General features: G+C 35.5%; 1 protein-coding gene across 1 annotated transcript in view; it reads left to right on the top strand.

Moving 5' to 3' along the window:
* Positions 1–16,915, top strand: part of Pex23 (tectonin beta-propeller repeat-containing peroxin 23) — a 112,016-nt gene that overhangs the window by 22,304 nt on the left and 72,797 nt on the right. The window contains exons 3-6 of the mRNA XM_089096602.1: positions 886–1,071; positions 4,262–4,510; positions 10,288–10,468; positions 14,391–14,608. Coding sequence (XP_088952728.1) covers positions 886–1,071; positions 4,262–4,510; positions 10,288–10,468; positions 14,391–14,608 — 834 coding nt within the window. The remainder of the gene's footprint in view (positions 1–885; positions 1,072–4,261; positions 4,511–10,287; positions 10,469–14,390; positions 14,609–16,915) is intronic.

Below are 16,915 nucleotides of genomic sequence, written 5' to 3'. Positions count from 1 at the left end.
GCCCTATCCCGATATCCATATCTCACTAATTGAACCAATGTTCTCTTTGTTGCTGAACTTCTATAGCTCTAAATTTGGTCTGCCCAAAAAATGTACAGTTTGATCCCAGCTCGGTCCCATCTACCGAAGTATTTCTGCTTGGAATCTTCAATATAATTCAGATAATTTTTTCAAATCCTTCCTTCCTCCCTTTGTTTTTTATGTATATCATATCAGGAACCGAATTATTTGTTGTTTTTTTTCATCTCTGCGGCATATTCAGTGTCCTTTATTTTTCTCCTTTATTGAAGTGTTAAGTTTTAGCACCTGGCCCGCTCAAGCTTTTCTTTTGAGGCATGTGATTTGATTGTCGTGAATTTATGTTAAATTTTTTAACACTAATAAATGAATAAATAAAAGTCCTTTTGTGTTATTTAAAAAATCTAAGACTGTGTATTTCAGTGCATTTTTAAGCTGAAGTATGGTGTTAATATTTGCTGTGTGCGAAAGGCCGAATGACAAGATCCCCTCCCCATCCCATCCTGCTTCACCCCGTTCTCTTAGAAGACCAAAACTATTCGGAAGGGGAAAGATTTTGTAACATTACTAAAAATGTGACATCTTTCAGATTTTCAACAGTATTTTTCCCTTTACTAAATTCTCCGGGCTTCCTCCTTCTCCCCTCCCTTCCTTTACAAAATTCTCTTGGTGCACACCTGTATATATTGTTTTTCTCTTTAGATGATATACTAATAATATAATTTTTTCTTCTTTTAGAGGTGGAATTCCCTGAGCTTCCTCCTTCTCCCCTCCCTTCCTTTACAAAATTCAGTTGGTGCACACCTATGTATATTGTTTTTCTCTTTTGATGATATACTTATAATATCATTTTTTTTCTTCTTTTAGAGGTGGAATCCTAAAGATGGATTTTCCAGTAAACTACTACCCACCGATCGTCCTCAGTTTTCATCCGAGAATGGGCTTGTTGACAGGTCATTGAATAGAATAGACCTTCCGTCATTGGCTTGGGAATGGGAATCAGACTGGGCAGTTTGTTCTAGACTTGGGAGCTTGCCCTTGAATATGAGGTTAGTATGAAACTCGAGATTTTGCCATTCATATCTCCTTTTGGCATAATTTCACTATTATTATGTTTTTTATATATGACTCATCGTTTTTGATGTTTTACAAAATTTTAGAAGGCTCTAGCTTGGCTTTAAGAAATGGCTAATAACTTCACGTCTTTCTTGGAAATAGTTCCTCAATACTGGAAAAAAAATCAACTGAATTGATTAGTAACTATTTCTAGTGATGATTAGTGATTAGTCACTCGAGCAGTTTCTAAGCTACTTGGAGGACATCCTCACTAAGACTGATCCGATGACTTTCTTTCCCCCCCCCCCCCCATCGGGCTGAATTCTGGATACTGTGCTCTTATAAAGAACGTTTTGAAGCCCTAGACCTGTATAAGGCTAGACCCACCCCCTAAATAATTTAGCGCTCTCTACCCTTAAGGCCATAAGGTTCACCTGTATTTGAGAATCGAAATATCATTTTTCACAGAATGATGAATATTTCAAGCTACTAAAATATATGATAATAAGGATTAATTAGAGCGTGTCTATGAATTTTGGTCATTCTATGAAATATAGTAACAACAATACTGTCTATTTGACAAGTCATTTTTAGTTCTAGACCATGCAGGCACATACTTATGAATTTACGCTAATGAGATAAAGGGGCTCACATTTTTGGCATGAGCGAAGTTTGCCAAAATCGAACAAATAGACAAATTCCACGCTAAGTAAAGAACATAAAGAAAAAATGGTAAAAAATTGGATATTTTTAGATGGAGGGGGGGGGGGGAGAATGTAGGATATTGCTGTGTGCGTGACTTCGGTATTGTTTAGGTTCATTCGCTAATTATTTTATTATGATTTTATTTCGTATTCAGTTTTTTCTATCATATTACCACGAATCTCAGCAGCCGGCATCTCAGCAGCCCAAATATGCAAAATCGACAAGCAGTGATATGAAAATATACTTTTTTGCATCTAAAAGCCCCACTACCTGAAAAAAATTATAATATTAACCACCCTCCCTCCCTTAATTTTTTTCCATGTGGAATTGGTCGTTTCGTAACTTCCGATAAAAGAAGAAAATCGAGCCCTTATGTTCATTATTAATGCTATAATTTGTTGCTATTGAATACATGCTTACGCAAATAAAATCTTTTTTAATTTATGTCAACTGATTTTTTTTTTATTATTAAAATAAGGTGCTCGAATTAATGGCAACAACGGTCGAAAAAGCGGACTATTTGGTTTCCGTTTTTACACACCTTTAAGGAACAGTGTTTGGCTAAAAAAATGTGACGATTGACATTACAAAAATAAACCACTGTAGTAATTAAAGCACATTTTTCAAAATGGAAGTCTATGATATGATAAAATATTTATTTGCTAAAAAAAAACAACCATGCCAAGGCGAACTGAACATGAATACACACAAAAAACAAAAACAAAACAAAAAAACACAACTATGGCCAAAAATTTTCCCAATACGCCATACCCACACGGATCAATCTACAGCAATTTTTTATATGAATAAAATTTCTGTTTTCCTAAACCCCAGCAAACAATCCCTCTTCACCCTTTTTCTAGCCCAATTATTTCCTTTCTGAAGCCTCGCAACTTTACAAAATCAGCTAAAAACAAAATTAAATAGTAGTCTCTTTGTTTGGAATAAATTATTATGATGATTCATTATGAAATTATAATATATATGTTTTTTAAATATCAATATATTAAAAATATCAGTGGTTGACAATAGAGACAATCACCCAAAACATGAACTCAGAGGTCAGGTTGTCACGGAAGTGATTGATAAAATTTGCTAAGAGACTGAATTAACAAGGAAAAATAGGCAAGGAGTAATGAAAAAGCAATATTCTGTTGTAGTAAAAACAAACTAAGGAAAAGTTATGTTTAGTCTGCTCTTAAATCTGTGAGGTACCCATCAAATTGATGATAAGGCCTAACTAACATGAAAAATCATATTTTGGATACAATCCATGTTGAAGATTCAAAAAATGAATTAAATTGTCGATATTTCAAAGGTTGTTGAAATCGCTTCCCTGCTATTGTCGTAATTCGAAGAAGTATATGCAAGGAACTTCGCCCATGGGGATTGTGAAATACAAGGGACACAAAGATGATGACATTTAGTTTGAAAAGTTCTTTATTGACCATTGAGTTTAGTTTGAACATTGTTTGTTCTTTACTATTTGCTTAGGTTTGGAACTGCCCCAAAATTATTTATGTGTAATTATTTAGTTATACAAATGGTAAAATTCTACGTTAGCTACTCTTGACTATCTTCGAAAGGGGTTAGGTTAGGAAAATAAAACTTCCAGGGATGGGTCTACAGGCTAAAATATGTCCCGAAAAGGTATTTTGAAATACCTAACTCCACTCCTTCTCCCTCTAGAGGGTTCTGAAATTTGCCTACATGACAGGTCTATACCTATTGAAATTTTGACAAAATAAGACTTTACCTTAATTTTCAGGTATCATATTCTTTTTCTCTGGCTTTAGTTCTGAAGATACATTTCCTGTTATTTGAATAGAATTTTAAGCCACATCAATGTTTTTTTTCAAAATTTAGGAAATGTATTTGCATATCTTTAAAACCTTATAAACTGGGATTGAGCAAAGTTGTGAAGCTTAAAATAATTTTATTGTACCTTATTTAAGCAGAAGACCTATTTCGCAAGGTTTCACTTTTACAACACACATATTTTTAAAGGTCATCAAGGGTAATGGCCCTCTAGAGGGGAAATAAGTAGATGTAGGTACTTCAAAATACCTTCCCAGGACATAGTTTAGTCTGTAGACTCATCCCTGAAAGTTTCATTTTTTTAACCTAACCCCTTTCCAAGGTAGCCAAAAGTAGCTAAAAGTAGAATTTTACCATACAAATATCTGTGTGTTGAATGAATTATTTTCATAATCATTTAACCGTAAAAGTATGCTGCTAATAAAATAATTATTGGCATACAATGGCAAACAATCGGTTTAAAATTGTTTTTATGTAATTATCTAACTTGGGCCTATCTAACTATCTAACCTACGTTTGAGATAAATACAACCGAGAAACAATCATGACCTTATGTTTTTGCTCTAGGTTGCTGTGTACTGCAACGAGTAGTTTCGTGCAGTAGCAGTATATAATCATAGAAATAATTGTATTATCATTGGTTTAAAAGTTTAAATTTTTGTAGGGCTGGGTGTATGCACTAGACTTTCCACGAACTTATCATCCAGAAAAGAAATGGAATTCGTATGTTCGACGAAGAAAATGGTTTCGGAGGCGCAAGTTTTTATCATTTGACACATGGGTACCCGTGACCAGCCCAAGTAATTTTACATCAGGAGACGAATTTATTATTGATTTGGCCGTTGGGGGTTCAAGTTTTAAGGGGAAAGAACAGTTTTTTCTTTCTGTTTGGATTGTCACTGTGCAAGGAAAGGTAAGTTTATACTATCCTCAATGTATTTCAATTCCTTACTAAAACAGTGCGGCCAAATTAGCCTACTTTCCTGTAATTGGGCTATTAAAACTGTGATTTGGCTGGTGGAAAGTTCAAGAATAAGCCTAGCCAAAGCTGATCAAATATTTTTTTTTGCAGACAAAAGTCTGAATTTGGAGAGCCAAAATGTTATAAGAGAAACAACCAATAAGCCTAATGCTCTTTTTGTCTATCTCTATAATACACTCATAAATCTTAAACAAATATATGGAAAATATAAACTCCTATTTAAAACTAAAAAATAGATTTAAAAAGTGTCACTGTGGAAGATTCAAGACCATTAAATAAAAAAAACGACTTGAAATAAGCATAAATATTCGAATAATGGTTATTTTGAGCTTTTTATAGGCAGTTTTCGTCCTAGTCTCAAGAGAACTTTGGTCTTTATTCCCTCCCTTGAAGTTCCTATTTACTTTTAACCTTTTCTCACGACCTCCGGCAGGGCTGTATCCCGGGGGTGGGGGCTATGAGGGTTTCACCCCCCCCCCCCCCACGTAATTTTTATTCGGCTCGTAAACATGTAACAAAAATGTATACAAACAAACATTGATGATGTGTTTTTAGAAGTTTTTTTGTAACCCCCTCTCCGAACAAAAACCCAAGATACGGCCTTGACATCTTCTCATCCCATTTGAGAATGAGCTTGGTTTTCATTTAGCCCCTGGTGGATTACCAACAGGCATGATTGGTGGCATTGTAACACCCTTCTCCGTAAAATGCGACATAACTGTCATAACCGATCTTTGGTTATAGCCGCAGAAAGTAGAATGAAAACACCATTTATTTCACGGCTTATTCTTTGATGTGTAATTATTTGTAGGAGTATCTGAAACTATCCTAAGTCAATTCCTCTGGAAAGGTCCAACATATCCTCCTCAACCTTTCAAAGCGTCTATGTTCCAAAGCCATGCTTCAGACTATGATTACTGAGGCTTCTAGTATTCTAATCATAGTTCGAAAATTTATTTTCCTTTCTTCCAAAGTTTTTACAAATATGATAAATACCCTGTTTCTTAGTTATTCTACCTTTTACGTCTTTACATTCTCTTCATTCCATCCACTGTCTTATAATAATGTTGCCTAGTTAAGTGAAGCCTCTCTCTCGGTCAATTCTCGTCGCCAAGCATCCTGTCTTCATGCTGTTTGTTCCTGATTTTGGCTAATTATGCACCCTAACTCTAATTTTTAAACCTGTTCTCACCCCTCTCGAAATCTCCAAAATTCATTTATTTCGTGAATATTTTTTATCTAGAACAGTCTTATATGATAGTAAGTCCTTTAACTATCCGTTTGACACCATATTCTTCCATAGCTGTATTTATTCTGGTTAGAGCAGTAGCTGGAATCTAGTGAAGAGTGGACCACGGCCTATTATAGATGAAATTTTCAAAGGAGTTTTCAAAGAAACTGTATAGTGACGAATATTTCTCATGTAACACTATTTGTGTGTACTCATTTTAATTCAGATTGAAGTGAACAGCAGTTATTAATTACAAAGTGTATTCTTGTAATTTACCTTAAAAACCTGGAGAGCCTAAAAGCACAAGTCCACTTGAAATAAAAGGTACTCCGTTCAAATCGTCTCTGGTTAAGACTCCAGACGATTACTTTCCTCTGCCTTAAACAACTAGGAAAATTTATATTTTTGCATGGCTAGCACCGATGCGTCTTTTTTTCCCCAAAGATGGTGTTATCAGACCAGTCGTCTTAAAGTATCGGGAGAAGGCTCATCGTGGTTGCAGCTAGTAACCTAGTAAAAGATGAACACCACCCATAGTAAACCGAAAAAAATAGCCCGAAACCCTCTAAAATGGTTAGATCGAAACCGTCATAACCATGTCGTTGCCGCTGTGGTAGCTGGAACCTTGTAAATAAAAGACGAAAACGACCCATAGTAACCAAACAAAATAGCCCGAGACTCCTAAAAATGCTTTTGGACCGAAACACAAAGTGTACCATCAGAATTTTCTAGGCCGAAAACTCTATAAAAGAAAATTACAGTCCCTTGGCTTGAACAACAAGGAAAATCTATTGGCTTGAAAAACAAAGAAAATCATTTTTTATAAATGGAAAATACAGTTCTTCGGTAAAAACAGATTTTATTTTATGTATTGTTTTTTATCAATTACAAAAGGCACTAGACGTAGCAATTTCCTATAAAATGAGTCCCTAAACAGCTCTCTATGATTTCCAGTGCCCAGCTTGCTGTGGAGGAAAAAAACGGAAAAAATATGCTTCCGATGCAGAATTTCGTGGTTTCCGTCACTTTCCTTGTTTTTCAAGCCAATGTATTTTCCTTGTTTTTCAAGCCGAGCGACTGTAAGTTTCCTGTATAGGACTTTCGGCCAAGGTGATTCCAATAGTGTACTTTGTGTTTCGATCCGATTCCCCTTTTTAAGGGTTTCAGGTAAATTTTTTGCTACTATGGGACGTGTTAGTCTTTTACTAGGTTACAGCTACTGCTGCAACCCGTTGAAGATTTACTGCTTGCATTATTTCTACTGTAGACGATTTCTGAGGTTCTTGGTAATTTCTCTCTGCAATCAATTCCATTATGTGTTTTCTTTCCTCTCTGTCTGCCTCTTCCTGTTTTTCCCTGGCTATTCTATCAGCCTCTTCCGTGTTATCTCTGGCTATCCTATCATCCTCTTCTTTTTTTTATCTGGCTATCCTATCAGCTTCTTTTTTCTCTAGCTCGTATCCATCTTTCTCTGTGTTCTCTATCTTCGTCCTATGTTCTTACTCGGGCTATTGTAATCTCTTGGTAAATTAACAGTATTTTTTTAATATCTATTTTATTGTCTTTTCGTGAGCTAATGCTAGAATGTGAACTTCTAATAATTATTATACTTGGCCCAGTTTTAATATCACTTTTATTATCTTCTCTTAAATCGTTTTCTGAGTCTACTCGTTGTATAATATTCTCTTCTCCCCGCAACTCCCATACTTTTCGTACCTTCTTTGAAGGGTGAGTTTGTTTTGTTATACCCGTTCTTTCATGTAATAATTTGTCCCCATGTATTATCGCCACTGTTTCTTTTGTTTGGATTTCTCTATCTGTGAGTAATTCTTTCTGCACTTGTTTTAGACTTTTCTCTTCTTCTCTGGTTCGTACCGGGGATCCCTCTATTACTGATTTTGTTTTGAAGATATCCTCTTCACATGTCTCCGCAACGTCTATTTCATCTGTTGAGTGATATATGGTTCTATCTGATGGTGCTTTTCTTAGGGTATTTCCAGCAGGAGTCGCATATAATTGTGTGTCTAAATCCGATTTTTGTTTTACCGCAGTATCTTGTCTGAATTCTTCGTTTGTCCGCCATTATTTTAAGGTTTATTTAACGTCTTTTATTCCAATGAAAACTCTTTTATCAATGTCTCTTTTTATCCTTTGGTGAAAAATTATTTTCTTTTAATTTGTCGATTATCTGTGGTTGGCTCAGTCTCCCTTGTCTCACAAGTTAATTGTTCGCGTGATTTATGTTTATTAAATTTTATTCCTATTATTATCCGACTAGGCATAGCTCAGATAAAAATTTTCTCCTTACGATTTTCATGTTTAGGCTCTAACTACAATAGGCTATTTTTGTAGGCTGAATTATCCTGTATCTTCGAACACACGAAATTCTTTTAATTATCAGATTTACTGATAGGACCTTAAGTCGCTGCAACCACCTATTGGAGGCTTTTTGTGAAAGGTCACCACTTTTAAAGGCGAAAATGGCGCAAAGAGTTGCTATGCCAATTACTGGAGGGGGAGATCCCTCGCTGGCCCTAAATTAGTGGTATTTCCGCGGTTACTCCAACGGTTCTGTATACTAACGTGATCGGATGGTCTAAGGCATCAATTAAAGCCAAAGTTTACCTATAAGATTTTCTAATTGACCCTTTAGTTTCGACATAAACTAAAAAGTAAGAAAAGTACATAGAAAATTCTTAATGTATTCACAATAAAGCGGTATAAAAGTAAATAACTAGAAAATGAACTTTTCCTCTCAGCCCGCTAGCCGCAGCACGTGGCGGGGGTTACTGGGTGTGGTAAAGAATCTTTCCAGCCAATCCTTGAACTTACTACTGTACTGGCCAATCTCCCTAACTGCGGAATTTCTCCCTCGTGGTCTTTTAAACACGTGCGCATTTAAGAGGACTCAAAATGGCGTAAAAAAAATAATAGGAAAATTAATATTTATTACTTAAGGAAGGAAAATAATTAAGGGGCCGAAAGAAATGAATCTGGGAGGGCCATTTATCTGACAAAACTGGGACCAAGGGTTCCAACAACTATGTCAATTAAAAACCAACATAAATTAATTTAAAAAAAACTTTCCACAAAATAACTTTTCAAAGAAAAGTAAGGAGCTGCATTAAACCAAAGATAAGCAGAAATATAGTCATATAAGTTTCAAGCATAAAATTACCATAAAGCACCATCAGTAAATAAATGAAATCCAAAAAGAACAGAAATAACAATAAATAACCAAGGTAAACTCAAAATGAACTGCAGCTACAATAAAGAGGAGTAGGGTTAACGCCCTCTGCTCTTTCTAAAGACCACAACATTATTTTCAAATCCAAAATTATTGAGACTTCTAGGAACAAATATCTGTGCATATATTAAACTTTCAATCCACATTCATTGTTTTTTTTTTCAGTAATCTTATTTATGATTGGGATTTTTTTTTTTTTTATGCTATGAAAAATAAAAACGCATAGCTCGCAATAAAGATTGTTTTCAGTAAAGTGCAATTTATGTTCTGGTCTTTATAAGACAGAGAGTGCTAACCCCACTCTTCTTTGTGATAGTCTTGCTCGTTTTGAGTTTGACAGGGTTATTTATTGCAATAATGGGGGGAAAGCTGAAGGGATATGATATTTTAACAGTTTCATATTTGCTACTTTTATTTATCATTCAAATTAGTTCATTTGTTTTTTAAGAGTATATTCATTAAGAGCCTCACTTGGGAGACATTGCAATATGTGAAATAATTTTCACAAATATTGACGAAGACCACACTGCCTTTCCATATCAAACAAACACAACTTAAAAACAACAGGGAAATTTTTTCCAAGACAGTACAATTTAAATTGGTGAATATTTCGGCCCTATGCCCAAGGGCCGTCTTCAGCATTAAAGAAAAAATATATATATAAACAACTTACATTAAAATACGAAGTTTAAAACTAAAAATGCTTTTGAAAACCTTTAAAACAGCCCCAGTATCCTTACTTCAACGAAGTTCAACCTGGTTGAACTTCGTTGAAGTAAATATACTGGGGCTGTTTTAAAGGTTTTTAAAAGCATTTTTAGTTTTAAACTTCGTATTTTAATGTAAGTTGTTTATATATATATATATTTTTTCTTTAATGTTGTGCTGAAGACGGCCCTTGGACAAAGGACCGAAATATTCTTCGATTTAAATTGCACTGTCTTGGAAAAAATTTCCCTATTGTTTTTAAGTTGTGTTTGTTTGAAATAATTTTCATTTTTGTTCATAAAAGGTTTTTTATCCACCTCCGTCTTTCCTCGAAAAAAGCGTTTAAAGGGTTGCCCGCCTGGAAAATTATCCGTAAAATTGTCCTCCCTGTGACTATTTTCAAATGCCTTTGGGATACATATGGTAACTTTTTTAGAAAACAGGTTCCACCAGCCGTAAACAAAGTTCGTTGTTTCCTTTTTGGCTTTAAAACTGTTCAGATAGCTCTGTCTTTATGTTTAGGTTGCTTTCCGCTCAAACATAACAGAACAGTGTCCAGAAGGAACTGACTGGCTAATCGTTTCCACCCCATATGGAGCTAATATGGCGCAAATTAGTGTTGGGCCAACAGGCATAGTTTGGACATTAACTTGGGATGGAGATGCTTTCATTCGAACTGGTATTGATCCATATAGGCCTGAAGGTAAATTCAAAATTGTTGATATATAAAGGATATAGTTGCCTCTTTAAAAAAAAAAGAAAAAAAGCAAAATTGCTTTCATGAAATTTTACATTTTAGCTTGAAAATACCTATTGCTTTAGGAGCTTTTGCTAATGCAGCTTTTTATGCGTAGTCAAACAATCCAGCCATATCTCGTCTAAAGCCTATGGTATTGTGTGTGATTCTATGGAAAATTACTTCAAGAAACCGTTATAAAAAATTTGATTGTTTTCTCTAATCCTTTTTAAATTGTCAAAATACCAACATTTTACAAGAAAATGAACTTCAAAAAGGTATTAGACACAACCCGTTATGAAAAATTTTGACTGTATCTCCAATTCTGCGCAAAGAGTTATTTTTTTAAAATTAAGATATTCTGAGCTTGTCTAGTTGAATAATTATGGACTTGGTTTCCTATCTGAAACATAATACTAAAATAAGATCCTAGATTATTATTCATATTCCCGATACATCAGTTTTACTTCACTGTAAAGAAATATGCCAAACACTGGTACCACTCACTTTTCTGTTCGTTCCTCTGACATGACTTAAAATCCGCATAGCTGAATTCTGTAGCACAGGAGGAGGAAGAAGTAAAAAGAAACGTGCTTGACCAAACAGTACAACAATAATAAAGATACAGATGTAGAAGAGAAAAGTAAAGCACACGAATAATTACAATTGGAAACATATTTCTCAACTTCAGCAGCATGCCAACATTACGGGAAATCTTAACACTAACTACCTCAATATGCTTTCTAAAAGACAACGTTTCATCTACATTCACTGCTAAGTACTTAACCTGAGCATTCAGAGTTTAACCAAGCTAGACCCTGAATCCACGGATAATAATTCTTAGAACGACCCTAAAAACAATGAATGATGACTTACCAAGATTTATAACTAGTCTGCTTGCCTCAAGCCAAATCTGAGTTTGAATTGGCTTCTCTCAGTGTCGACATTAGCGATTCTCAGTCTTTGCTGCAACTTTAAATTGTGTGTCTTTTATCGTTTTTTATCATGAGTATGTCTGTAGATTATATTTATGATCATTTAAACAAAAAAAAAAATGTTTCACATAGCCATGTTGTATTGAACAAGTATGTATTTATAATTTTGAGAATACATGCGAGAGGGTTGGGCCCCACACTACATGAAGAATGAATCCTACCTATATCCACAATGAACTAATAATACAAAGAGTGTTTGAAAACAATATAAAAACGTCTGAAGTAGGAGAATGGGGGTAAGCTAGAAACTTTTAGAATAGTCAACAATATGGGGAAAAGCTTTCTCTTAATTTCTCATAGCTTGATATAAGCCATTATGTAAAATAAAATTGAGTTTTTTGGAGCTAATTATAGCAAAAGCTCTTGACAGTTGGAAAGAAAATGAGTGTTTTCTATTTTGTCAGCCTCTGGGGGCTTAACGCTACACCAAATTTTTAGTATAAGTAGTAAGTTTTGGTATGCTTGTCACTTGTTCCTTGGAAGGCTGATTTTTGGAATGATTTAATATAGGAAAGAAACCATTTGGTATCATTTAATGTAAGTAAGGTCATAAGGAATAAAAATAACCAGGCTATAGGTATAGATTTAACTTAACCTTCAAAAATTCTACCACCAAGGCTTTTGAAGGTGCCAAAGTAATGATATCCCCTTGCCACAATTAGAACATTAGGTGTAGCAGTGAGCCTTATGCTGTCTTTGTGTTTTGTATGTTGAGTTTTGTTAGAATAGATTTTAGTCTAGTGTCAGGGTAAAACAAACCATAACGAACCATTCGTAGAATTACATTGAGGAAGTAATTCTATGGTTGGTTTAAGGCTAATAATCTCGCCTTAAATATTGCTAAGTTGAATTCCCTAATTTTAGTGTTAATTACTCAGGCTTGCTCTCAACTATCGGACGCCTCATCTTCCAAGGAGTTTTCACAGTAGAAATAGTAATTAATGATAGTCTCTTCTTCAGGAGTGATATTACCTTAAATTACCTTAAATCGCACTTTCTAGTGATATGGACGAGTCCAGTGTACGCCAATTAGTGATGATAGGGCCGCGGGACATCAGCTTCATTCTGTTGAGTGAGCCATATTTTGGTTTCCCATTCCTTATCGAGATTCGCTTTGAAACAGTCAACGGATGGTGAACTCATGACCCCTGGTTCTTGATGACTGGGCAGGCTGGAATAAGTCTTTGTCGTCAGACTGGAGCAGTTTATAAGTTATTATCATATCACCTCTTCGCCGACGGCATGTTAGAGTTGGTAGCTTAAGGCACTGCAGTTGGCATGCATACTCTTTGTCTTTGAGCCACTTTACGCATTTAGACACCCGTCTTTGGACAGCCTCAAGGGCCATCTGATCTATTTTATTAATTGGCGTGGTGACACTAATTCTAAATTCTAATCTTGGTCTCACCAGGCTCTTGTCGAGTTTTGTGATTATTGCAGGGGATCTACTAGTCATTGTGCGTTTGATGGGACCGAGATTTTGGTTCGCCTTTGCTACTGCAGCTCGGGTGTGGCAGTTGAAATTAAGGTATTTGTCAGATCTCTGTCAGAGGTACTCTCAGAAAGTGGTTGTCTCACACCGGCATTTGCTGACATAGAGTATTGCCATCGTGGGTTGTTTCTTCCATAATGGAGAACCTTACACTTATCTACATTAAACTCGAGCCTCCATATCTTAGCCTATTCGCCAAAGCTGTCAAGATCTGACTGTATTGAGGTCACTCCTTGCTGAGCCGTCGGCGTACAGGCTAAGTTTGCCTGTAACGGTTCTTGGAGTGTCGTTAATGAATAGATTGAAGAGTGTAAGTCCTAAAACTGTTCCTTGAGGAACCCCGCTTAAGACCTCAGCTATTTCTGAGTAGTAAGCTCGGCCACCTTCGCCAAAGACTCCGACCTGCCATATTAATGACCATATTAATTTAATTAGAATGAATATATCGGCGATTCTTTGAATTTTGATAAAGCTCAAAAATATTTTTCTAGGATTGATTTTAATTTAATTTTCTTTCATTGATCAATTCAGTCTTGCATATTTTATTATCCCACTGCATGGATTTTGATTATTTTTCAGTTCCGAAGTCGGTCTGAACAGTATCTGACAAGGCAAAGAAATTAAAAAAATTGGACAAATAGTTGTTCAATTAATAGTTTTGAAACAAATAGTTCTGTTACTAAGCTGTCGCTTTCTTGTCGCTGTCCTATTTATGTTCTTTTATGCACATCTTTCGTTTTTCTTTCACAAAACTGTGATGTTCCTGGTGCCATCGGAATTAGCCCACGTCTTATATTATATCCTTCTACATGCTATCTGTATAATTCAGAAAACATTTGGGTTCTATGATCCCATTTTTCAGGTCAAACCTCAATCCCCTGATTACCTCTTATGCTGCCTGGAATATTCTGAGGCTTGATTTGTATAAAAATGTCACTCCTTTGGTGCCCTCAGAAAATTCTAAATTTGGATGTTTTTCTTTCTGGAAATTTTTCTTAATGCTCCCTTGGGATGGATACCTCTAGGGCAAGTTGGAAATGTATGCTTGTATTTCAAATTGCGCATGGTACTTTGCTCTGGGTTGGTTTTCTGTGGCTAATCAGGTGACAGTTAGTCATTGTCTTTTTAGTCTGGATTTTTCAGTGTTTTTAATTTAATGTGGTAAATGTATTCCTAGCCATAGAGCCTTGCAGTGTTATATTTTGATACACTTGCTATTTATTTAAATTTATTATTGATCAAATCCGTCAGTTACATATTTTTTGTGAATTTGATTTTCTGTGAAAAAAGTTTTTCTAGTTACTTTTGTTTCACAGTAATTTAATTTTGTCTCTTCCTGAGTTGATTCTATTGTTAAATAATTTTTTTTCTGTTTTATCAGTTTACATTTATTTACTTGTAGGAACTGGCTGGCTTCAAATTATAGCACCAGGTTCGCCTCTCGCTAGTATATCAGTTGGGTTATGCACTGTCTGGGCGACCACACGTGACACTCGTGTGTGGTTCAGAAAAGGGATTCGAAAGAGGAGAAGTCACAGTAATGATGCTGATAGCGCTGGAGAATGCTGGTGTTCTGTTGATGGTGGAATGAAAGTCATTTCTACAACCCTTGCGGACCAAGTATATCACTAGCTATGAAATAGAAAATGGATGTCAGTCATCCGAAGTTAAAACCACAGTTAGATAAATAATACAAAAGCTCATTTGTTAAATTGATTTATTCTTTAAAACAACGGAGAAAAAGGAAACAAGATCAGTGTCACACCTGAGATGTTAATTCAGTAGGGGAGGAGAAGGTCTGAACTGCTTAAATTTTTAAACAACAAATCGTTGTGTGGAAAAAATTCCAATAACAGTTTTAATGTAGATTTTGAATGGATGAATAGAGGAACTATTATTAATATGAATTAAAAATCTGCCCAATTCTTGGTCTTCTATAGGGCTGAAGCCACTTTGAACCCTATCTTGTAAACACCCTTGAATATACTCGTCCCTTAATCTATCATTTTATTAAAAGAATCTCCCAAGTTATATTTTGATGTGATTGTTTGCTTATTTAAATAAATGTGTGTCAAGATTATTTTTTAAAAAGAATCACAAAGTAAATAGATATATAAATAAATAAAGATTTTATTTTCAAACGCCATAAAAACGGTCATTCAGATCAGCGGCAGTTCTTGTCATAATAAGGCACTAAACATATAAAACATATTAAAATCACATCCATAGCCATCGTCATGCAAAATTATACATTGATTCGAAATATCACAGATTCAAACTAAACAGAACCAAACGAATAAAAAGAATAAAAGAATAATGAAATAAAGAAAATAAATATATACAATTATTGAGAAGTGGGTGCAGAATTAAAAAACTTGACGAGCGAGGGAACAAAACTACTTGCGTACCGCATATGCCGTTCTGGTACCAGCTGAATTTTTGGTACCGGTTGAGCTACATTTCGCAGGAGCCTTTGGCGTGAAGGGAGATGTTCTCACAAGTTTGATTCAATTGGGATTCGCAGGGGGCGAGATTTCAAAGAGCACGGGACGGAGGTTGGCTGCCGTCCTATAGACCCATACCTTCTAAAAGGACATTAAAAGTCTCAATTTTTCTTTTACCCATTCTATACAAACTGCCTTATAGATTTTTTTTTTCCTTTTCAGGCCCTTTCTAGTGTCCCGTTTTGGGTGAGAGAGGGTAGGAACAATATTTTTTTCATCCTGCGTTGGGATACACTAGAAGAAGGACTTAAGGATATTATTTTCCTGCTAATTGGGATTTTTGTTTGCCCCTTTTGTTGGGGGGACGGGATGGTCCCCTAGAACAATTTTCCTTTTGTCAGTTGTGTTCCTGTTGGCCCAAGGACTTGTTCTGTAAGTTTCAAAGTAATCAGAGACAAACATTTTTGGCTCATTTCAAGGCTCCTTAAACCCCAGCCTCCCTCTTCGCAACAAAATATGTGAGCCTTTTGCCTAGACTCCTGAAAGTTTCGAGCCAATCGCACACCCAGTGTCAAATACTTTTCCATCATAAGACCTATATGCAAGGAATTGGTGATTTGCATTATTTATGGCACGCGCCTCAAGGTCTCTGGGGCCATGCTATTCCCAGAACAATGTTTATTGGGGGTTTTGGAGGGCTATGGAGAGGGAAAGGGTGACAAAGAGGGAAGTGGAGGGAACTGATGCCCTCTAATTACTTTTGACTCTTAAAAGGGCAACAGAACTTTCAATTTCCTATTGAAAGAATTCTATTCGATGTTTTAACAACCACCCCTTCTATACAAAGTGGCCATGAAAAAAAGGGTGAAAACTAATGCGCTTAAAGCATTTTTGCATAGACAAAACTATAAAAATTACCGATTATTTTTGACCGAAAGTTAAAAAATAATAATTGGTACAGCTATCATAATTGTTTATGTTCTATCGTAGCCATCAGCTAGGAATATTGGTCTTCAACCATGCAGTGAGTAGGCATGTGATCACTGGCAAAGTGACTCGAACCTTGCGAATGAACTGGTTCTGAATGTTACCCCACCGGTACCTAGGTTCCTCCTGGATCCTTCACATATGACTTTCCCTAATTCTATCAACAATTATCAAAGTGAATCTTTACCCTGTTCGGCTAATAGGTTTTACTTGTATGTAGCAATTAAGGGGTCGTAACAACAGCAGTCAGATACTTTAAACTTATTAAAAACAAGCCTAATAAAACGAGCCCACTTCCTGACTCTCCATGAAAACCTAAAACAAGGCATTATTTCGAGTTAAAAACTGCAAATATTCTCAAAATGTCCTAGCCGTGGCGAAAACCGGCCGCCATCTTGGAAAGATGGAAAACAGAATAATTAAAGGATGAGTCGAGCATCCTATAATATAGGGGAAAGTGTGGTAAAACACAATTATTTCTAAAATAGTCCACTCA

This window comes from Artemia sp. Qi Xiang Cuo, chromosome 11 (assembly GCF_049724085.1).
Source record: "Artemia sp. Qi Xiang Cuo chromosome 11, ASM4972408v1, whole genome shotgun sequence".
Lineage (NCBI taxonomy): Eukaryota > Metazoa > Arthropoda > Branchiopoda > Anostraca > Artemiidae > Artemia > Artemia sp. Qi Xiang Cuo.
The sequence above is the reverse complement of the archived record's forward strand: the minus strand, read 5'-3'. Positions and strand labels throughout refer to the sequence as shown.